At 34.7% G+C, this 16,231-nt stretch overlaps 2 protein-coding genes across 3 annotated transcripts in view; one reads left to right on the top strand and one right to left on the bottom strand.

Moving 5' to 3' along the window:
• Positions 1-9,675: 9,675 nt before the first annotated feature.
• On the top strand, positions 9,676-15,413 carry LOC149011629 (tyrosine sulfotransferase-like protein). 2 transcript variants are annotated; one of them, XM_089164184.1, is made up of 3 exons: positions 9,676-9,906; positions 10,246-10,275; positions 14,441-15,413. In XM_089164184.1, the coding sequence occupies exon 3, from the start codon at positions 14,453-14,455 to the stop codon at positions 14,849-14,851; it is 399 nt and encodes a 132-aa protein (XP_089020310.1). In that variant the 5' UTR covers positions 9,676-9,906; positions 10,246-10,275; positions 14,441-14,452; the 3' UTR covers positions 14,852-15,413. The 2 variants fall into 2 exon arrangements, with proteins under 2 accessions (XP_089020310.1, XP_089020309.1); XM_089164183.1 differs by lacking the exon at positions 10,246-10,275 and having other exon boundaries at positions 9,686-9,906; positions 14,441-15,410.
• LOC149011628 (protein ROOT HAIR DEFECTIVE 3-like) overlaps positions 15,394-16,231 on the bottom strand; it is a 38,171-nt gene continuing 37,333 nt past the window's right edge. Inside the window, exon 23 of the mRNA XM_089164182.1 lies at positions 15,394-16,198. Within this exon, the coding sequence (XP_089020308.1) occupies positions 15,983-16,198 (216 nt within the window). The 3' untranslated portion in view covers positions 15,394-15,982. The remainder of the gene's footprint in view (positions 16,199-16,231) is intronic.

The following is a 16,231-nucleotide window of genomic DNA, read 5'->3' as shown; positions in this document are numbered from 1 at the left end:
GTTAAATTTTCTACATTAAAATTTTTATAAATATCATTAGTAACTCTTTGTTTCCAAATAGCTATAACAGCATTCCATTTTTGTGGATCATGATGTGTTATATTTAATATAGCTCCTTGCTCATGATTACGGAATATTATCGGTTCATCGGTAGGATATCTTTGTCCTCTAGATTTCCATTGTGTATTATGATTAAAATTGTTGGTATTTCCCGGTAACCAAAATATATCTTTATGTTGTGCAGATGGTCTAGGTAGATTCATTCCAGATGATCCATCTTGAGTACTCATTCGTATCTCGTATGTGAGTATTGTGAGGTTGATGTGAAGCACTAGCTCTAGATTCTTGTGGTTCCATATATTCATTATTTATATTATCTATAATTTCTTGTATATACTCACGTTACGGATCTACAACATATTCCGTATTAATAATATTTGATATTTCGATTCGAATTCTATGTCGATTCATAGGTGATATTTGTATCGGGGGTTATAACAAGTTCTTTTGTTTTTCTATAACCTTAAATTTGTTTTCTTGTTCTAACATATCTTTTTTACATTGTTCTTCTACTAATTTGGTAATTATTGCTATATTATTTGTTAATTTATCTAATGATTGGTGCATTTCTTTTAAAGTATTTTTGATATCCATTTTGTTTTGTTTAATCACTAATTGATTGAGTATCGATTGTCTGTCTTAGGTTGAGTTAGGGTTGTATAATTTGTGAATTTTATTAATGTCTCTCCTTTAGCGGTTTGATACATTGAGTGTTCGGATGGAGTTATTGTCATTTGTGTATCGTTTTGCACTATTTGAGAAATGTTCCATGGTAATCCTGCATATTCAAAAGAGTCTATTTTAGGGGTGTTATGGCTTTTACTCCTTTACTAGCCATACTTTCTACTATATCTTTTATATTTATTTTATAATTAGTGGTTGAATTTTGTATTCCGGCTCCTAAAAATCAAGTACATATTATAAGATTGTTTCTGTAAATCCTTCATATCCTTTAGTTTGGATTCCTATCGTATATTGTTTATAAAAGCTTCTTTATCAATTAACATATCGGGGGTGAAGAATACTAATCCTACATTATTGTTCATATCTATTTCCATTAATTGTATTATTGAATTTGTGTTTTTCCATCTAGAATCATATATTGTTACCAGGGCTTTAGTGCCTAAGTGTTTTTGAGTAAGGGATTTTATTCCAACTACAAATATTCAGTGTGTATTAATTTAATATGCTTTGGTTTTAATAATATTTTTAATTCTTTGTCCACCATTGGTAATACTCGATGGTTTGTCCTTCTAAACAACTACAATTTCTTCGTTTTGTGTCTTATAAATACAGTATCTCTTGGGAAGTTTCTTTGTATTATATAAGGTTTTAGGGTTTAATAGATTTAAAGCATTATTCCTAAATATTTCTATATTTTCATTTATATCTACAATTTCGTTATTTTATTTTCTTGTGGGCTTTGAAGTTTTGGAGGATGTCCTACTAGTTGTCTATTCGAAAATTTTCTTATCATTTTACTCATGATTTTTGCACGTAAAATTTAGCTAGGGGTTTTGGTTGTCGAGTCTATCTATTCCTGTTGTCTTGTTAATATTTAGATTTTCCATTTGAGATAATATATCATTTCTTGTGGTTTTCTTTGGTATTAAATCTTGTACTAAAAGCAAATCTTTGTGTAATTGTTCTAAGTTATTTAGGAGTTTTAAATGTAATAATATAATTACATTATTTTGTTTAAGGAGTATTTTATCGGTGGGTTGTCCTGGATCATATTTTGATAAGCCTTCCGTTTCGGGTGATATTCTTTGGCTTGTTGTAAAATTTGTTGATATATCGGGTTGTCTTCCATAGCCTAATATCCTATTTGTTTAATTATCTTTTCTAAATATTCTAATTTTTCCATTATTTGATCACACCTAATATTGACTTTATCACATCTTTCGTTCAATAAATTAAATATTTATTTATGCTTTATATGTCTATTTTGCTCTTGTTCAAAGAAAAAGATTAATTTATGTATATCCTCACTTGTTGGTAATTGTTGTAATTTTAATTGGTTTGTTCTGAGACATAATTTGTTCTAATTCACTTTTTATGTAATCTTGATTTTGTCTAAGTACTATTAGTTCATTTTTATAATTTTTATTTTCTTGGTCCATTTAGTAATATTCTTCGAATTATGATAATCTTCAAATAGGTTGTCATTTTCTTCATTTACTCTAATTATTTGTTCAAATTGTTTTAATAATATTCCAATTTCTTCAAATAATTCATAATTTTGTTGTCTAAATTCTTTTAGAAGTTTTCTTTCTTCTAAGGTAGGGCGCGTGGTCCTAAATATCTTGGAGCAGTTAATCGATGTATACTATCATAATTATTTCTGATTTGTTGTTTCAAGATTACTATCTCATCACTTATATCTTTTTGTTTTTGGATTTCTATTTTCATTTCTTGAGTTTTTATATTTATTGTTTCGATTAAAGTTAAACTTCTATCAAATGGTTCATATCCGTAAGATATAGCTAATTTCATTTTCATATTTTCTATATTTTTATACCAGGGGAGGTCTTCGTCAAGGTTGATCGAAATAACTCGAAATCCTATGTATACAATATTTTTGTCTTATTGATCTTGTGTCTTCTTTTAATTGTATATATTGTGATAATAATTTTGAATTTGTAGATTCTATGGATGATGCTAATTTATCAAATATCAGTTCTCTTATTTCACTGGGTAAAGTTATTCCTTGACTAATAGTTTCTTGAGGGAGTTCAATAATATTTCTGCATGTTTAAAATATTCTAATAAGCTACAAAAAGCCACTTTCTTTCCGTTAGTTGTTTCACTAAGTTGTAAAGCGAGATATGTATACGTGTATGTTTCTACTAGTTTTTGCATAATTTTTAGAATAATTTGTTACCAAGATGACTCATGATGCAAATTGTGCTAATTCTTTTTGTTTATATTTTAAGATAGCCTTTAATCTATCTATTTGGTATATTCTTATTAGTATTGGTTGTTGATTATCTATTCTCCAACGTAAATAGTCTGGGATATTATCAAAGGGTTCATTATGATCTATTTACGCCATTTTTCTTCTAAAATAATTAACTTCATTTTTGTTTCTTTTATTTTATCTCTTAAGTTTTTTATTCCTCTTAACTGTCTTAGCCTATCTTGAGAACTCATGTTCCAATTAATGTTATTAAATATTAGAGTTTTTCTATTAAATTTTGCATAATTATTCTATTTCGTAATTATCACTATCTTCAATGTCAATTGCGGTATTTAATTCATTTTGTTTAAGCTCCATATATTGTTTAATATTTCCATAAATTTTTACTAAATTCTTAATTTGTTCAAATAATTTTTGATTATTTCTTTCAATTTTATTCATATGTTTTCTATCTTTTTTACTTATTATGCCATGACCTTTATTCATAATATTATGGATTCTGTTATAATTTTGTTGAATTTTAGTTCTTATACAAACAAGTTCATCACCAATATTTCTTTGGTGTAAAATTTCTATTTTAATTTCATGTTTTTTATTTCTAGAGTTTTGGACATGAGTAATTCATATGTATAAGGATCAAATCCCATAGATGTGGGACTTTTATATTTTATTCCTTTTATAAGATCATACCACGGTAATTCTGTTTCTTTTTTATCAAAATGTTTTCTTGCCAAATATATCACATATTTTTGTCTTTGATTTTTAAACTTATTTCTTAATTGTTCTTTTTGTACTACGGTATTGGTTGGTTTAATAGAAATTGCTAACTTATCAAAGATAAGTTCGCGGATTTCTATTGGAAGAGTTAATCCTTGTTCAACATATGTTTGTGGAAGTTCTATAATATTCACAATTGTTTTGTAATATTCAAGTAAAGCGCAAAATACTTCTTTTATTTGTGAAAAATTATTACAATTATGCAAAAGATGAATATAAACAGTAAATTTATCTACTACTTCCTTCATTATATCAAGTTTATAAAGATAGTAAGGAAAATTTACTAGAGTTCGAAAAGTAAATTTACTAGCGACAAGTGAACAAGTGAATAGTGAATAGAGAACAGTGAACTGGATACAATGAGTGATCAATAAAGTTGTATATCCTACTCAGACACCTCGTAGTTAAGACTTACTTATCTTGGCCTGATGCAAAGTTATACTATATGAATGCAAAGATATCGAAGGAGTGGTTTCTGTGGTCTTTCTTGGTATTGTATGGTAAATCGTTTGGCGAAAACACAAAGCCTACGGGGCTCCATCTAATTATCGAACCGAGACTTAAGCCAAGCTCGCTCTACGAAGTTCGGATAATAGACTTCCTTTTGGGCTAGGGGATGCATTCCATAGAAATTGAACCATAACTTCGAATTTGGTGCGAGAAACGTTCCTTACATAATATCCGGATGCAAGATGGATGCATTATGTAAACTTGTCTTATATAAAAAAAAAAAAAAAAAAAAAAAAAAAAAAAAAAAAAAAAAAAAAAAAAAAAAAAAAAAAAAAAAAAAAAAAAAAAAAAAAAAAAAAAAAAAAAAAAAAAAAAAAAAAAAAAAAAAAAAAAAAAAAAAAAAAAAAAAGAAAAGAGGGGAGGGGAGAAAAAAGAAAAATTAAGATGTAAGGGAGGGAGAAGAGGGGTGGGGGGGGGGGGGGGGGAATAAGAAAAAAAAAAAAAAAAAAAAAAAAAAAAAAAAAAAAAAAAAGGAGAGGGAGGGGGGAGGGGGGGGAGTGGGGGGGGGGGAGCAGCAGCCAGCGAGCCAGGGGGGGGGGGGGGTGGGGGGGGTGTGTGTCTTTAAGGTAATTGATGCACTCTACTACCAAGGGTTCTTCACACCACCACCTCCAAGATAAAGCAACCTCCAACTAGAAGATGAGGTAGTTCTTCTAGTCCCTTCAAGGAGGCAAAAGCTAGAGCACAACACTTGGACAAATTCAAAGAAAGACATTAACTTTCTATCACAAATAATGTGAGAGTGAGGAGTGTCTCAATTGCACATCACATGCAAGGAAGGTTGGGTTTATACAGGCCCAAATCTCACTTTACACCCCTTAGGATTTTTAAGGCAATGAATTGGAGAATCAATGGCTTAACCCCACTACTTGGAGAAGTAACTCTCATATTCACTCCTTTGGAATGAATTGGATTTAATCCATTCAAAGACCTTAACCCCACTCATGGTAATGGCCATGAATGGTCATGAAGTTGAAATGAGAAATGAAGGTCAAGGGTTAGAATTTGAGTAAATTCCATCATTCAAGTAAGTCCACCTCATCACCATGATCAAGACCTTTAAGACCCATGACCAATGTCATGAAAAGCCTCATACACAAGGTCATGAAGGGCCTCTTTTACTCATGATGCCTCATTACCACCCTTACCTCATGGGTCCCACACACTAACAAAATAATTAAATAAAAGAAATTAAAAAAAAAACTAAAATTTGAAACTTAATATATAAATAATATAGATTTTAATAAAAAAAAACCTAACAGTAGACAAGGTTGATATGGCGTCCTCATCTCCAAGATAAAACAACTCCCTAGTCTCAATGGGCATGCACTCCAAAGGGCAACTACTTGCAAAGGACGCCTGAAGGTAGTACTTACAAACCCGTCAAAATACACAAACTTCGTTAAAAGCAAGAGACCGAGACCGGTATAAAATCGTTGGTAGGGAAATTATGGACTAACTCTTCTCTTTATATGGAAGACAAAGAGATACCTACCGAAAGTTATCTCCAACGAATATGTCTAAAACCATGTCTTTTTCCTTAAGGTTTTTTTGTTAGCCATTCAAACAAGATTTTTCATAGACTATATCCATTGCCCATTGGCTATTTAGGTATCTAATAGGAAATAACATCACCTCTAACCCTTCATTATAAAATGCATAAAAATATTTTGAATCTCATAATTTAAAAATAAATTAAAATTCCAGCATAGGTTCCTGATTCATAAACAGGCTAGATCCCCTATTACGCTCGTTCAATTGGTCTCAACCCGCCACTCTCAAACAAAGTGGCATACTCAAATTGGAAAAGGGGAGCAAAGAGATCTGATTACCAAACCGAATCAACCTTTCACCACATTGAAAAGAAATAGCAATCAGGGAAGGAAGAAAGAGCCATAAACGAAGTAATCATATGCAAACTACTCTCCCAATCAATCCAACAGAAAAGCAATTACAACATCCATGAGAAGGCCATTTGATAGATACTCCTTTGTGATGATGCCATTCATCCCAACTTCGTTCTGTGGATTGTAAGGTACAGCAAAGAGCTCACGGTCAACTTTCCACTAGTTATCTAGATGACTTCACCTTTTTTTTTTCCTTTTTCTGGTAGAATAGATCACTTCCCCTTGAATTTACTGTTTATAAACTTTTCAATTTTAAATTGAGCCATAAGTTAAATTCGTACTTGAATCAAATCCCAAATCTTTGGTAACACCAAAGTCTAAGGCAAAAAAATACTCAGAAGTTACTTCTAGACACCCGATTCAAACCTATTTTAGCCACTCAACTTAGAGTCTGAGCTTCATAATAGACGAGAATATTACTTACATAGCACAGTTAAATTCCAAAAGGCCGATGAATAGACATTACCATAAAAATTGCAAACCATCACGTTTGATAATGCTTCTATTCCTGTTTATATGCTAAGGAAATCATAAAATGATGTTTGATGAAAGAGGAATTAGAGAAATATTTCCCCTTGAGCACTTGAATCTAGATAGAATGAGGCTCGCAGAGATGGAGCCATCATTGTTTCATCAACATAGCCTGGTTCTCCTAAATCCCAACCCACCATCCTTAAGAGAATCACAAGCAACATCCCATTTAATCCAAGACACATCAGATGTTTTTAGTCAAATTAGCATTTCAGAATCTGTTGTAAATGTAATCAAGAGAATGACAAATATGAGAGGAAGGAAGACAAAAGATATTTGATTAACACATGTCTTCCTACAAAACTTAAAAGATTATCTTTCCAAGCTATAAGATGAGAAGACAACTTATTAAGAAGGAACTGAAAATCATTAATATGAGACTGAGAATGCAGAAGGTAAATTCTCAAGTACTTACTTGAGCTTGGCATGATAGGATTTCCTGGGTTGTTGCAGTCTCTCTTGAATGGAAGTAGGGTATTTGGACTAAAAAACATGTCAGCCTTATCAAAGTTGATTTCCTATCCAAAATAGCAGAAAAGAGAACCCGAGCAGCCCAATATGATATAATATCTTCTTCCATGGCCTGAAAGAAGATATAAGTGTCATTTACCAAAGAAGAAAAAGAAACAAGCTAATATTCTCAAGGGAAAGTCGGCCGACCTTAATACCCTCAAAAGAATTGATGTCCCTATAAGCTCCAAGTATCCAGGACAGAACATCCATTGCGTAGATGAACAAGAGGGGCTTAAGGGACAACCTTGACGAATATCCTTGCTAGGCTTTAAAAAAACCAAAAGGGAAATGATGTGAACACAAGGACCCCCCCCCCCTTGTCTGAAACCCTAAGTGGGGCCTTCAGGATGGATCCAAGAAACTTCCATTGGTTGGCCAAATCCTACAAGAGGGGTATTTTGAGCATTTAGCACTCAATATATTCCTAGATTTAATTAGGATTTCGCTTAGATTTTCGTAAGTTATTTAGAGTCTAATTTGGATCTATTTCAAGTCTTTTATAGTAAGTTGAAGTTATGTTTGAAAGAGTTCAGTTAAATATTAAGTTAATTGTTTAAGTCTTAAGTTATCTAATTAGCATGTGCTTAAATAGATAACTTAAAGTAGCTAATAAGATTTTAATCTAAGGGCTGGAATCTCATAGCAATTTGATTCATTTTTAAGTTTAGATAAGAATCAAGTTTGTTATGTAATAGAATCCTTATCTGATAAGGATCTCCCAAGTTGAGTCTAAGTGTATTATTTTAAGCTATAAATAGCCTATTCGTTGTAAGTTATTTTCATATTTGATGAATTAAAACTTTGAGTGTCTAATTGCTTGAGTGTGGCAAGATTCCTTTGGAGGGGACCCTACAATTGCTTTTGTGAATAATCTTAAATTGATTCCAGCATTCAAGCAACTTATACTCAAGTTCAGAAGGTTAAATCACAAAGTCCAGCAAGATACTTGTAGCTTCTAGCAAGCATCCAAGCAAGTTCAAGAGACCCCCTCCCCATTTCCAGCTCCCTTACTTTGTTCACAGGCCTTCCCCACCCCTCCCTTCATTGTCGCAGCCTCCATACCCCCTTCCCCTCTTGTTCAAACCTAGAAAACCCTCCCCTCCCCATCACAACTAGTCCCTACCCCTTCCCCTTCATTCTCTTGCAAACATAGTCCCTTCCCCAAACCCTAGAAGCCTTCCCCCTCCCCTCTGGTTCAAACCTAGAAAACCCTCCCCTCCCCATCACAACTAGTCCCTACCCCTTCCCCTTCATTCTCTTGCAAACATAGTCCCTTCCCCAAACCCAGAAGCCTTCCCCCTTCCCCTCTAGTTCAAACCTAGAAAACCCTCCCCTCCCCATCATAACTAGTCCCTTCCCCTTCCCCTTCATTCTCTTGCAAACATAGTCCCTTCCCCAAACCAGCCCTTTAACCCTAACTCTACAATACGTGCACTTTATCTTCAACCTTCGAATGCTGCAGAAATTTTTAGAACCCTAGAAATCTAGTTTTGCTAGCTTCTAATCAATTAGGTTCATCCTAGTTGAAAGGTTAGTGATAGAAATCAGTTTTGAAAAGTAGAACCAACAACCCTAGCCCTTCTTCCAACCCTAGCCGAATCCTAGTTTACCTAGGACTTAAATTTTCAAATTTGAACGTCAACTCCTATAGAATTCAGATTTGAAATTGTACTTTCAAAAGGCTTGGCCAGTCATAAAACTCCTCTACTACTTTGCTGGAATTTCCTGGGCAACCATATTCTAGGGAGATTGCAACATAGACCCTAACCTTAGATCCGTGGTTACATTAGAAAACCCTCTAGTTTTATAGCAAACAAAGATGAAGATATCAAGACTTTTCATAGTGTTCTTGGTGTTTTTGGAAGGAAACAGGTCGTATTGTGAATGGATGTTTTGGTTTGTTTTTCAGTTTATTTGAAATAGACCACCTGTTTGAGTCTCATTATACCAAATTGGTGTTTATTCATTTTAGGGGATAAAAACATTTTTTTCCCTCTAAAAGCACAGTGGCACAAGATGCAACCTTAAGTGATAAAGGGTAAAAAAAAAAATTCTATTTTTGGTGATAAAGGGTAAAAATATCATTTACATATAAAACATACCATAAAAACCAAAAGGGATTTACGTTTCTTTTGTTGTTACAGAATTTTTTTTTTTTCCTTCCAATCTTACCTACAGAATCTAGAACCCAAAAAACAACTGAATCGTGTTTCATAAGTATGCGTTTGGTAACGTTTCCGTTCTGAGAAACCAGTTCTTATGCGAAACCGTTTTTTAATGTTTATATGCTAAAAGGCCGTTCTTTACTTGAAAATGGACGTTTGATAAATCCGTTCTGAAAATATTTTTAAAACACTAAATAGAATAAGTATCTCAAGAAACATTTTTCCTATTTTCATGTGCTTTTGGAACAAAAAACAACTGAAACGCGTTTGATAAATCGGTTCGTTTTTCTGTGCTTGAAAAACGAACCGGTTGTAAAATTCATTCAAAAAACAGATTTTGCAGAAAACCTCAGAGTTGTTTTCCTGTTTCAGAAACAATTCAACAAAAAGTGTGCCAGATAAAAACAACCCCAAACCAACCTTACGTCTTCAAAGGTTTCAAGAGGGACTCGGAACGACTCTGCAACTCCCAACAGCAGCTGAGGTCGTCTCATCCTCTTTGCAGACTCGATTCCTTCACAAGGTAGCTTCATTAATCTATCACTACCTGTTTTTGAGATTGGACTAAATATTGTGTTTGATCGATTTTTCTGGCGCTGCTTCTCTGTTTGTTGTATTTCAGTGCTTTTTTCTTCCGGATGATTATTTCAGTTGCTTTTTGTTTTGTTTTATTCGGTGAGTTGGGGATGGGTAAGAAGAATCTGAAATCCACAAATCGTATACTTGTTAATGAACTCGCCAAGATCGCTATCAAAATCTTTATCTCTGTCTCTCAAATCTGAATTCTCCCTTCTCTGAACTGACGTTTCAGATTAATTCGTTTCCATCTTTATCTTTGTTTTATCATTTCGATCATTTCCAGCCACGCTTTGGGAACTGTCAACAACCGAAGGTAATTCGTTTTATATTTTCTCCTGTCCAATTTTGTGATCAATAAAGCTATTTCGTCACTTGATAGTAGTCTTAAATATGGAGAAATGGTTCACTCTCTTGCGATTCAGGTGGGGTTTGAATACAATGTGTATTTTTATAACACGTTGATTTAGTTGTACTGGAGGAATGGGTGTATAGGACATGCTCGTCAAGTGTTTGATGAAATGCGTCATAGAGATTTGGTTTCTTGGACATAAATGATTTGTGGATATGCTTTTGAATCAGTAGTTGGTTCACTACTGTAAGTTCATTGTCGGGATAAGTCCCGGGCTTATCTTTTGTTATTTATTATTTGTACAAGTGGGAAACTCTAGTAACAATGACATACCTTTTTTAATTCTGTTTTGAAGAGTTTTACCTTTTATCTTCCCGTAGGTGTTCTACCATGTTGTGAACTCTTTTCCTAGTTTTAGACAGAATAATTTCTATTGGTCAAGAGTAGTTCTAATTTCTACAATAAATCTAAGTTTTCTTATGATTGGTCTTCATATATCCAAGGAGGCTGTTAGGCCCCCACGTCAAATGATTTAATTCGATGACAAGTAGCTCTTTTGCTCCTTTGGGTTTGTGGTGATTCTGACCCGGGTCTTGATTGTTGACTCCCAGTGAATATCCTTCTCTCTATACTTGTTCTTCCTTTTCCAATATTTGCTTCCAAGTAAGAATCCTGTGAACCATTATTTCATTAGTTTCTGGTCATTTTATTGGAAGAAATTGTTTCTTTGCCTGATTCTGTTGGTGGAATTTGGTTCTGAAGTCTGGATTCTTTTATATTGCTTAATCATTGTTTTCTAAACAACACACCATGTCAGATCGGAGTCACATCTGCTGTCCTTTTTTTGGGGTTTCGGACTGCAGTGGGAAATTCCCTGATCTCAGAATCTAATCAATAGGTTGACCTAGAATTCTGTTATCTCATTGTGCTTGATAATCACATTTTGTGTTAATCAGATACTCAGTTGATCCGATATGATTGCTTCCTAATTCTAGCTCTGCAGCTCTGTTAGAGGTCTCCTATCCTTAGCAGGAATCTATCGTATCTCATCCATCCATTGGGTTGTTCTAAGATTTGAGGATCTTAATTTTCCCTTTAATGGATCCTTCCGTCATAATCTCTGTTTTCGTGTCGTGAAATTTCTCCTAAAATCTGGAAATTTGCTCAAGTGTGTGATCCGCCATGGCAAGAAGTTATGGTATGCCTGAAATACCTTCATAGATTTGTTCTACAACTTAGTTTTAAATTTGAATGTGTTGTATACTCTTTAGATTTAATACCTTTCTTAATGGGTATTCTTGTTTAAGAACTATGTAAAATTTAAATTTCACTTTTTTTATGTAAAATTTTACTTTTAAATTTGAATGTGTTGTAAATTCTTTAAATTTAAATTTCACTTTACTTCAAGTATATGGTCATCCTTTGTTGTTAATTGGATGATAATGTCATTTTTGTAATTATCAATACTTGTGCAAAATGAAATTCCACCCAGAATAAATTTCTATGAACGGGTTTATCTAACATGGTTTTGCTTTGAAAATATTTAAAAAATATTTTTGAAACATGTTTATCAAACACTCAAAATTGTTGAAAAAACATTTTTAATCACAGAAATGCCAAAAAGTGTTTTTTGCGAAAACAATGCTTTTGGCGTAGAAGCGTTATCAAACACACCCTAAGAGATAACATCTGTGCTTAACCTAGAAATGTGGCCTTGGTTGCCTTTTAAAAAATATATATTTTTCTTCTTCTTCCCCTACCCCTGCGACGCTTCTCTGAAAAGATTCAAGTAACTGAATTGAATGAACACCCAAAGGAAATGAATTGTTTGCTGAAATTGATCATTGCATTTGTTCCCCTTTCCTCCTGTCACACTTCTTTGAAGATGAAAGGAAACATGATCACAGTTTTCTAGTATTTCTTGATTGTTGACTTCATTCAGTTCATGATGATGAGTCTAGTGACTGGTTTTTATTATTCATCAATACTTATTTGGCTTATAAGGTAGAATTACATCTAATTTGTTTTTTGAGATAAATAAAAGGGTTTTATACTTGTATTGAAAATTAACACTAGGAACACTTTGTTCGCGATGGCGATGCCTTATGGCCACCATTCTGCCAAAGTGCTTAGGAGGAACCTCAAGCTCTGTGGTCAGCATGACGCCCTGATAACCAATGCTTAAATCATGGAATCTTATCGGCACCTGGCAGCAGAAGCCATGATGTCTGCTTGGCAAGGTCTTGACCCACCAACTTCGGCATATAAATTGATTCTGAAGGAATGGTTCTGGTTGGATTTTCTGGAAGAGAATTTTCAAGGTAAGCTTCAAAGTTAAAAAATGGTGGGCATGGTGAATGGACGGTGGTGTGGTGAGGATAGATGAGGAAATGGTGTTTGCAGTCAGCGGATGGGAGATGGAGCAAGAAGGTGGTGTTAACAGTGTTGGTGTTGGGAGATATAGGAGAAGTGAGAATGGTGGTGGAAAGGGAGGCTCCTTGGTCTGCATTCATGAGAAGGGAGGGAGGCAAACCACAGCTGCGCTTGATGTAGGCGCCTAATAGAGAAAACCAGAAAAGACAAAAAAGATGAGCTCGTTCAAGCTTGAGATGCTGTGATATCATGACAAACCGAATTGATTTAATATGAATTGAATTGATCTTCAGTGTCCATAATATTTGATATGTGGGACCCAAAGAGGATTATTGACAGCCACTGTTAGCTTATCTAGGATGATTCTGAAACTAGGAAATACCTTGTTGCACCTAACATACATGGATTGACTTTGAGCAGGGAAGCTAGGTCAGGACTCAGGAGAATATTTGGAGATACATAGAAAATCATAAAGAAGAGACTAAATGTATATACCTAATATGGATGGCTTTATATTCGGCTAATGGTCTCTTTATTTTCAAACCATAGGCTGGTTGAATAAATAACGGAAGTAGAAGTGTCATCCTAAACTTCCTCAAGCATCAGTCACCTGTCGAGTAAGTCTTTGGGCATGGCTCCCTTCCTCCTAGCTTGGTCAGATGGTCCCCGTCATCCCCAATCTCTGCCTCAAAATGCAAATTTTTATAGTGGCTATATTTCCAGGTGTAGAGTGCACTTTCATGTTGGCATCCATTTGTAGGTGGAAGTTTGTGAAAACCGACACTGCGAATAATTTTTTTCAAACTTTTTGACATGAAAGATAGACACCATGGTGTTGGTTTACATTGACCCTTCCTGTTCCAGTACACAGCAGAAAAGGGGAACTTGATGATTGCACATCTTGAAGGAGGAGAAACGGTGAAGGGATAATAGGACCAATAAAAGAGTTAGTGAACCTTTAACTTTGGAACCTTGGGTTTGTATGAAAACATAAGTTGCATTTTCCTTTTGTATTATCCAAGTTAAGTGATTGGATAGACTTGGACAGCCTGATGGGATAATAGGACAAAAAATAGTGAGTGAACCTTTAACTTTGGAACCTTGGGTTTGTATGAAAACATAAGGTGCATTTTCCTTTTGTATTTTCCAAGTTAAGTGATTGGATAGACTTGGACAGCCTGATGGTCGAACAGATTTATTCAGCACTGCATATTGTGCCGATGATCTCCAAGCTGCTTCCTGAAATATTTATGTGCACTTAATGTTGAATTATTAGTTTAAGGACCAGGTTTAGTAGTCACTTTTTCACTACACTATTCAAGCTATTTGTTTTTTATCAGCTTGGATTTACTTTTATAGGCCATTTCAAAGAATTTTGATTCTTCTGTGAAGTTTGGACTATGTTTTCTCTTTCTAGCTTTTTCTTCAATGGATACGTTCACCTGTCTGGATTGAACATTTGTGAAAGCCACTAAGTGGGAACAAAAATGAAACCTTCTTGAGGATTTTAAAGATGTCTGGTATTGTATACATGCGATTAACTGAATGAAGTCTTCGGTCTTCAGATGACCCTTATAGCATATTTACTAACAAGTACTCCACCAGTCATGTATTCACATGTGAAATGAGTTTGACACTCTTCCTTCTTACCCAGTTGTCAGTGCATGTATGTATGCACTCTCTCGTCATAATGTTTGTAATATGATCACCATTAAGCACTTTTAAGTAATAAATTTTCAATTTGTGACGAACGCAGAAACTCGAGATAATGGCAGGCAAAGCAGGAAAGGCCGTAGTGAAAACAATTGGGGAGTATCAGTACCCTTGGCGGGAAAAGTTGGCAAAGTACAAAGCTGAGCTCTCCAAAGGCGTTTGGGGGTATTGGCACTTAGGAGCATGGAAACCACTTGGCATTAGCGGTCGCCATCGGGCACGCCTTCGCAAGGAAGTTATCCTTGCAGGTGAGGTGGATTGGCCATATGATCCAGAAAGGAAAGAGATGAGAACCAAGAGGAAAGGGCACAAGTGCGACAGAGTGTCTGCAGAGAAAAGGGCAAATACTGCTGAATTGATGAAGAAAATGCCAGACATGCTGCTGGATTACAAGAAGCGCAGGTGGGAGAAGAAGATGAAAGAGGAGGATTCAAAAAAGACAAGTGACGATTAAGAATTGTTATTTTTCTTTTCATTGCTTTTTCTCCTTTTCCCAACTCTCAGTTGTCACAGCTTTCCGACATGGTAGATAAAGGTGAAACAATATTTCTACGGGTTGTTCCCCAACATTTCAAGTCGTTTAAATTATTTGGAATACTTGAAGCAGAGGGTAACCAGACTACCAGTCAATTGAATCATTGAGAGGATTCCTGTAGTTGAACTAGGGTAGATGAATTCTCTGCTAAGTGAGCTGATCAAAGGTCAGATTTACTGTACTCATTATTATACCAAATCGTTCTTAAGAATATGACTCAGAGAATGTCGATGATGCTGTGCTATTGAGCTTTCAAATAATATGGCTGGTATTTAAGATCGTGTTTGAAGCGTTCATAAAATAGATGAATCTGACCATCAAAGGTTGTTCAGTTAGCAATGACCGAGGTTATGGGTTAGCTCTCTGATTGTCTATGTAATAGTCTTCGCCCTCTAATATAAGAAACCATTAGTTTGAAGAAGAAGAAAAAAAATTAATCGGGTCTAAAACATATTTCTAATTACCAATTATTCCTGCTTCAAAATACGTTCTAAGACCTAGAATTTACTGAGAGTGAATACCAAAGGTACCAATGGGCATTACTCTGTTTTTTGGGTTGTTTTTAACTGTAGGCTACTGGCCTGCAGGAAGACATTGTGGGAAGAAATCCTTCTCCTCCCTTCTCTTTGCCCAACTATACGCTTAATTTAAGCTTCTCTAGTGAATTTTCACGAACAAATAAATATGAATTGACAATCAAACCTTCAAAGTTCTCAAAAGCCTGGAAAATTTTCAAACTGTCAATCCAAATAGAATCACAGGAACCTCTGCTCTAATAAACACTTCCCTGCTCTCCTACTCTCTGGTTTCTTCCTTGTCAAAAATGGAATGGGTGATCAAATACCCTCGCATTCACCCAAAATAAAGAAAAAGAGATTCCACGTTCTCACTGATACAATGCCCTGTGCCTTACTATTTTCATAAGCTACAAGGGTACAAAAAACAATAGAGCAAGCAAGATGGCTGCCTTCGATCGGGTTGACCTACAACAATAGCTGACTAGATGACATTGTGAAGTTATTTCACTTTGTCTTCCTGTAAAGAACTTGATTACTCAGTCGCATTCTCCCTAGTCGCAACATTAGATGATGCACTTGAGGTTACGTTGCTATGACCATGAGAGCCATTTCCCACACTACTTGACTCTACTGCAGGATTTCTTGGAACACCAACAGAATCAGAAATTTGGCCTTCTTCTGCTAGCTTTTTGAGAAGGTTCATTACAGTAGGAAGAAACTTTGTAGATAATGACAGAAGCCCGGGAAGCTGCACAAAAGAAATTCTCAAGGATAAGATCAT

The sequence above is a fragment of the Hakea prostrata genome, chromosome 7 (genome assembly GCF_041222555.1).
Source record: "Hakea prostrata isolate BN-2017 chromosome 7, UWA_Hpros_2, whole genome shotgun sequence".
In the NCBI taxonomy this organism is placed as follows: Eukaryota; Viridiplantae; Streptophyta; class Magnoliopsida; order Proteales; family Proteaceae; genus Hakea; species Hakea prostrata.
Note: the sequence above shows the minus strand (reverse complement) of the source record. Positions and strands in the feature narration are given on the sequence as shown.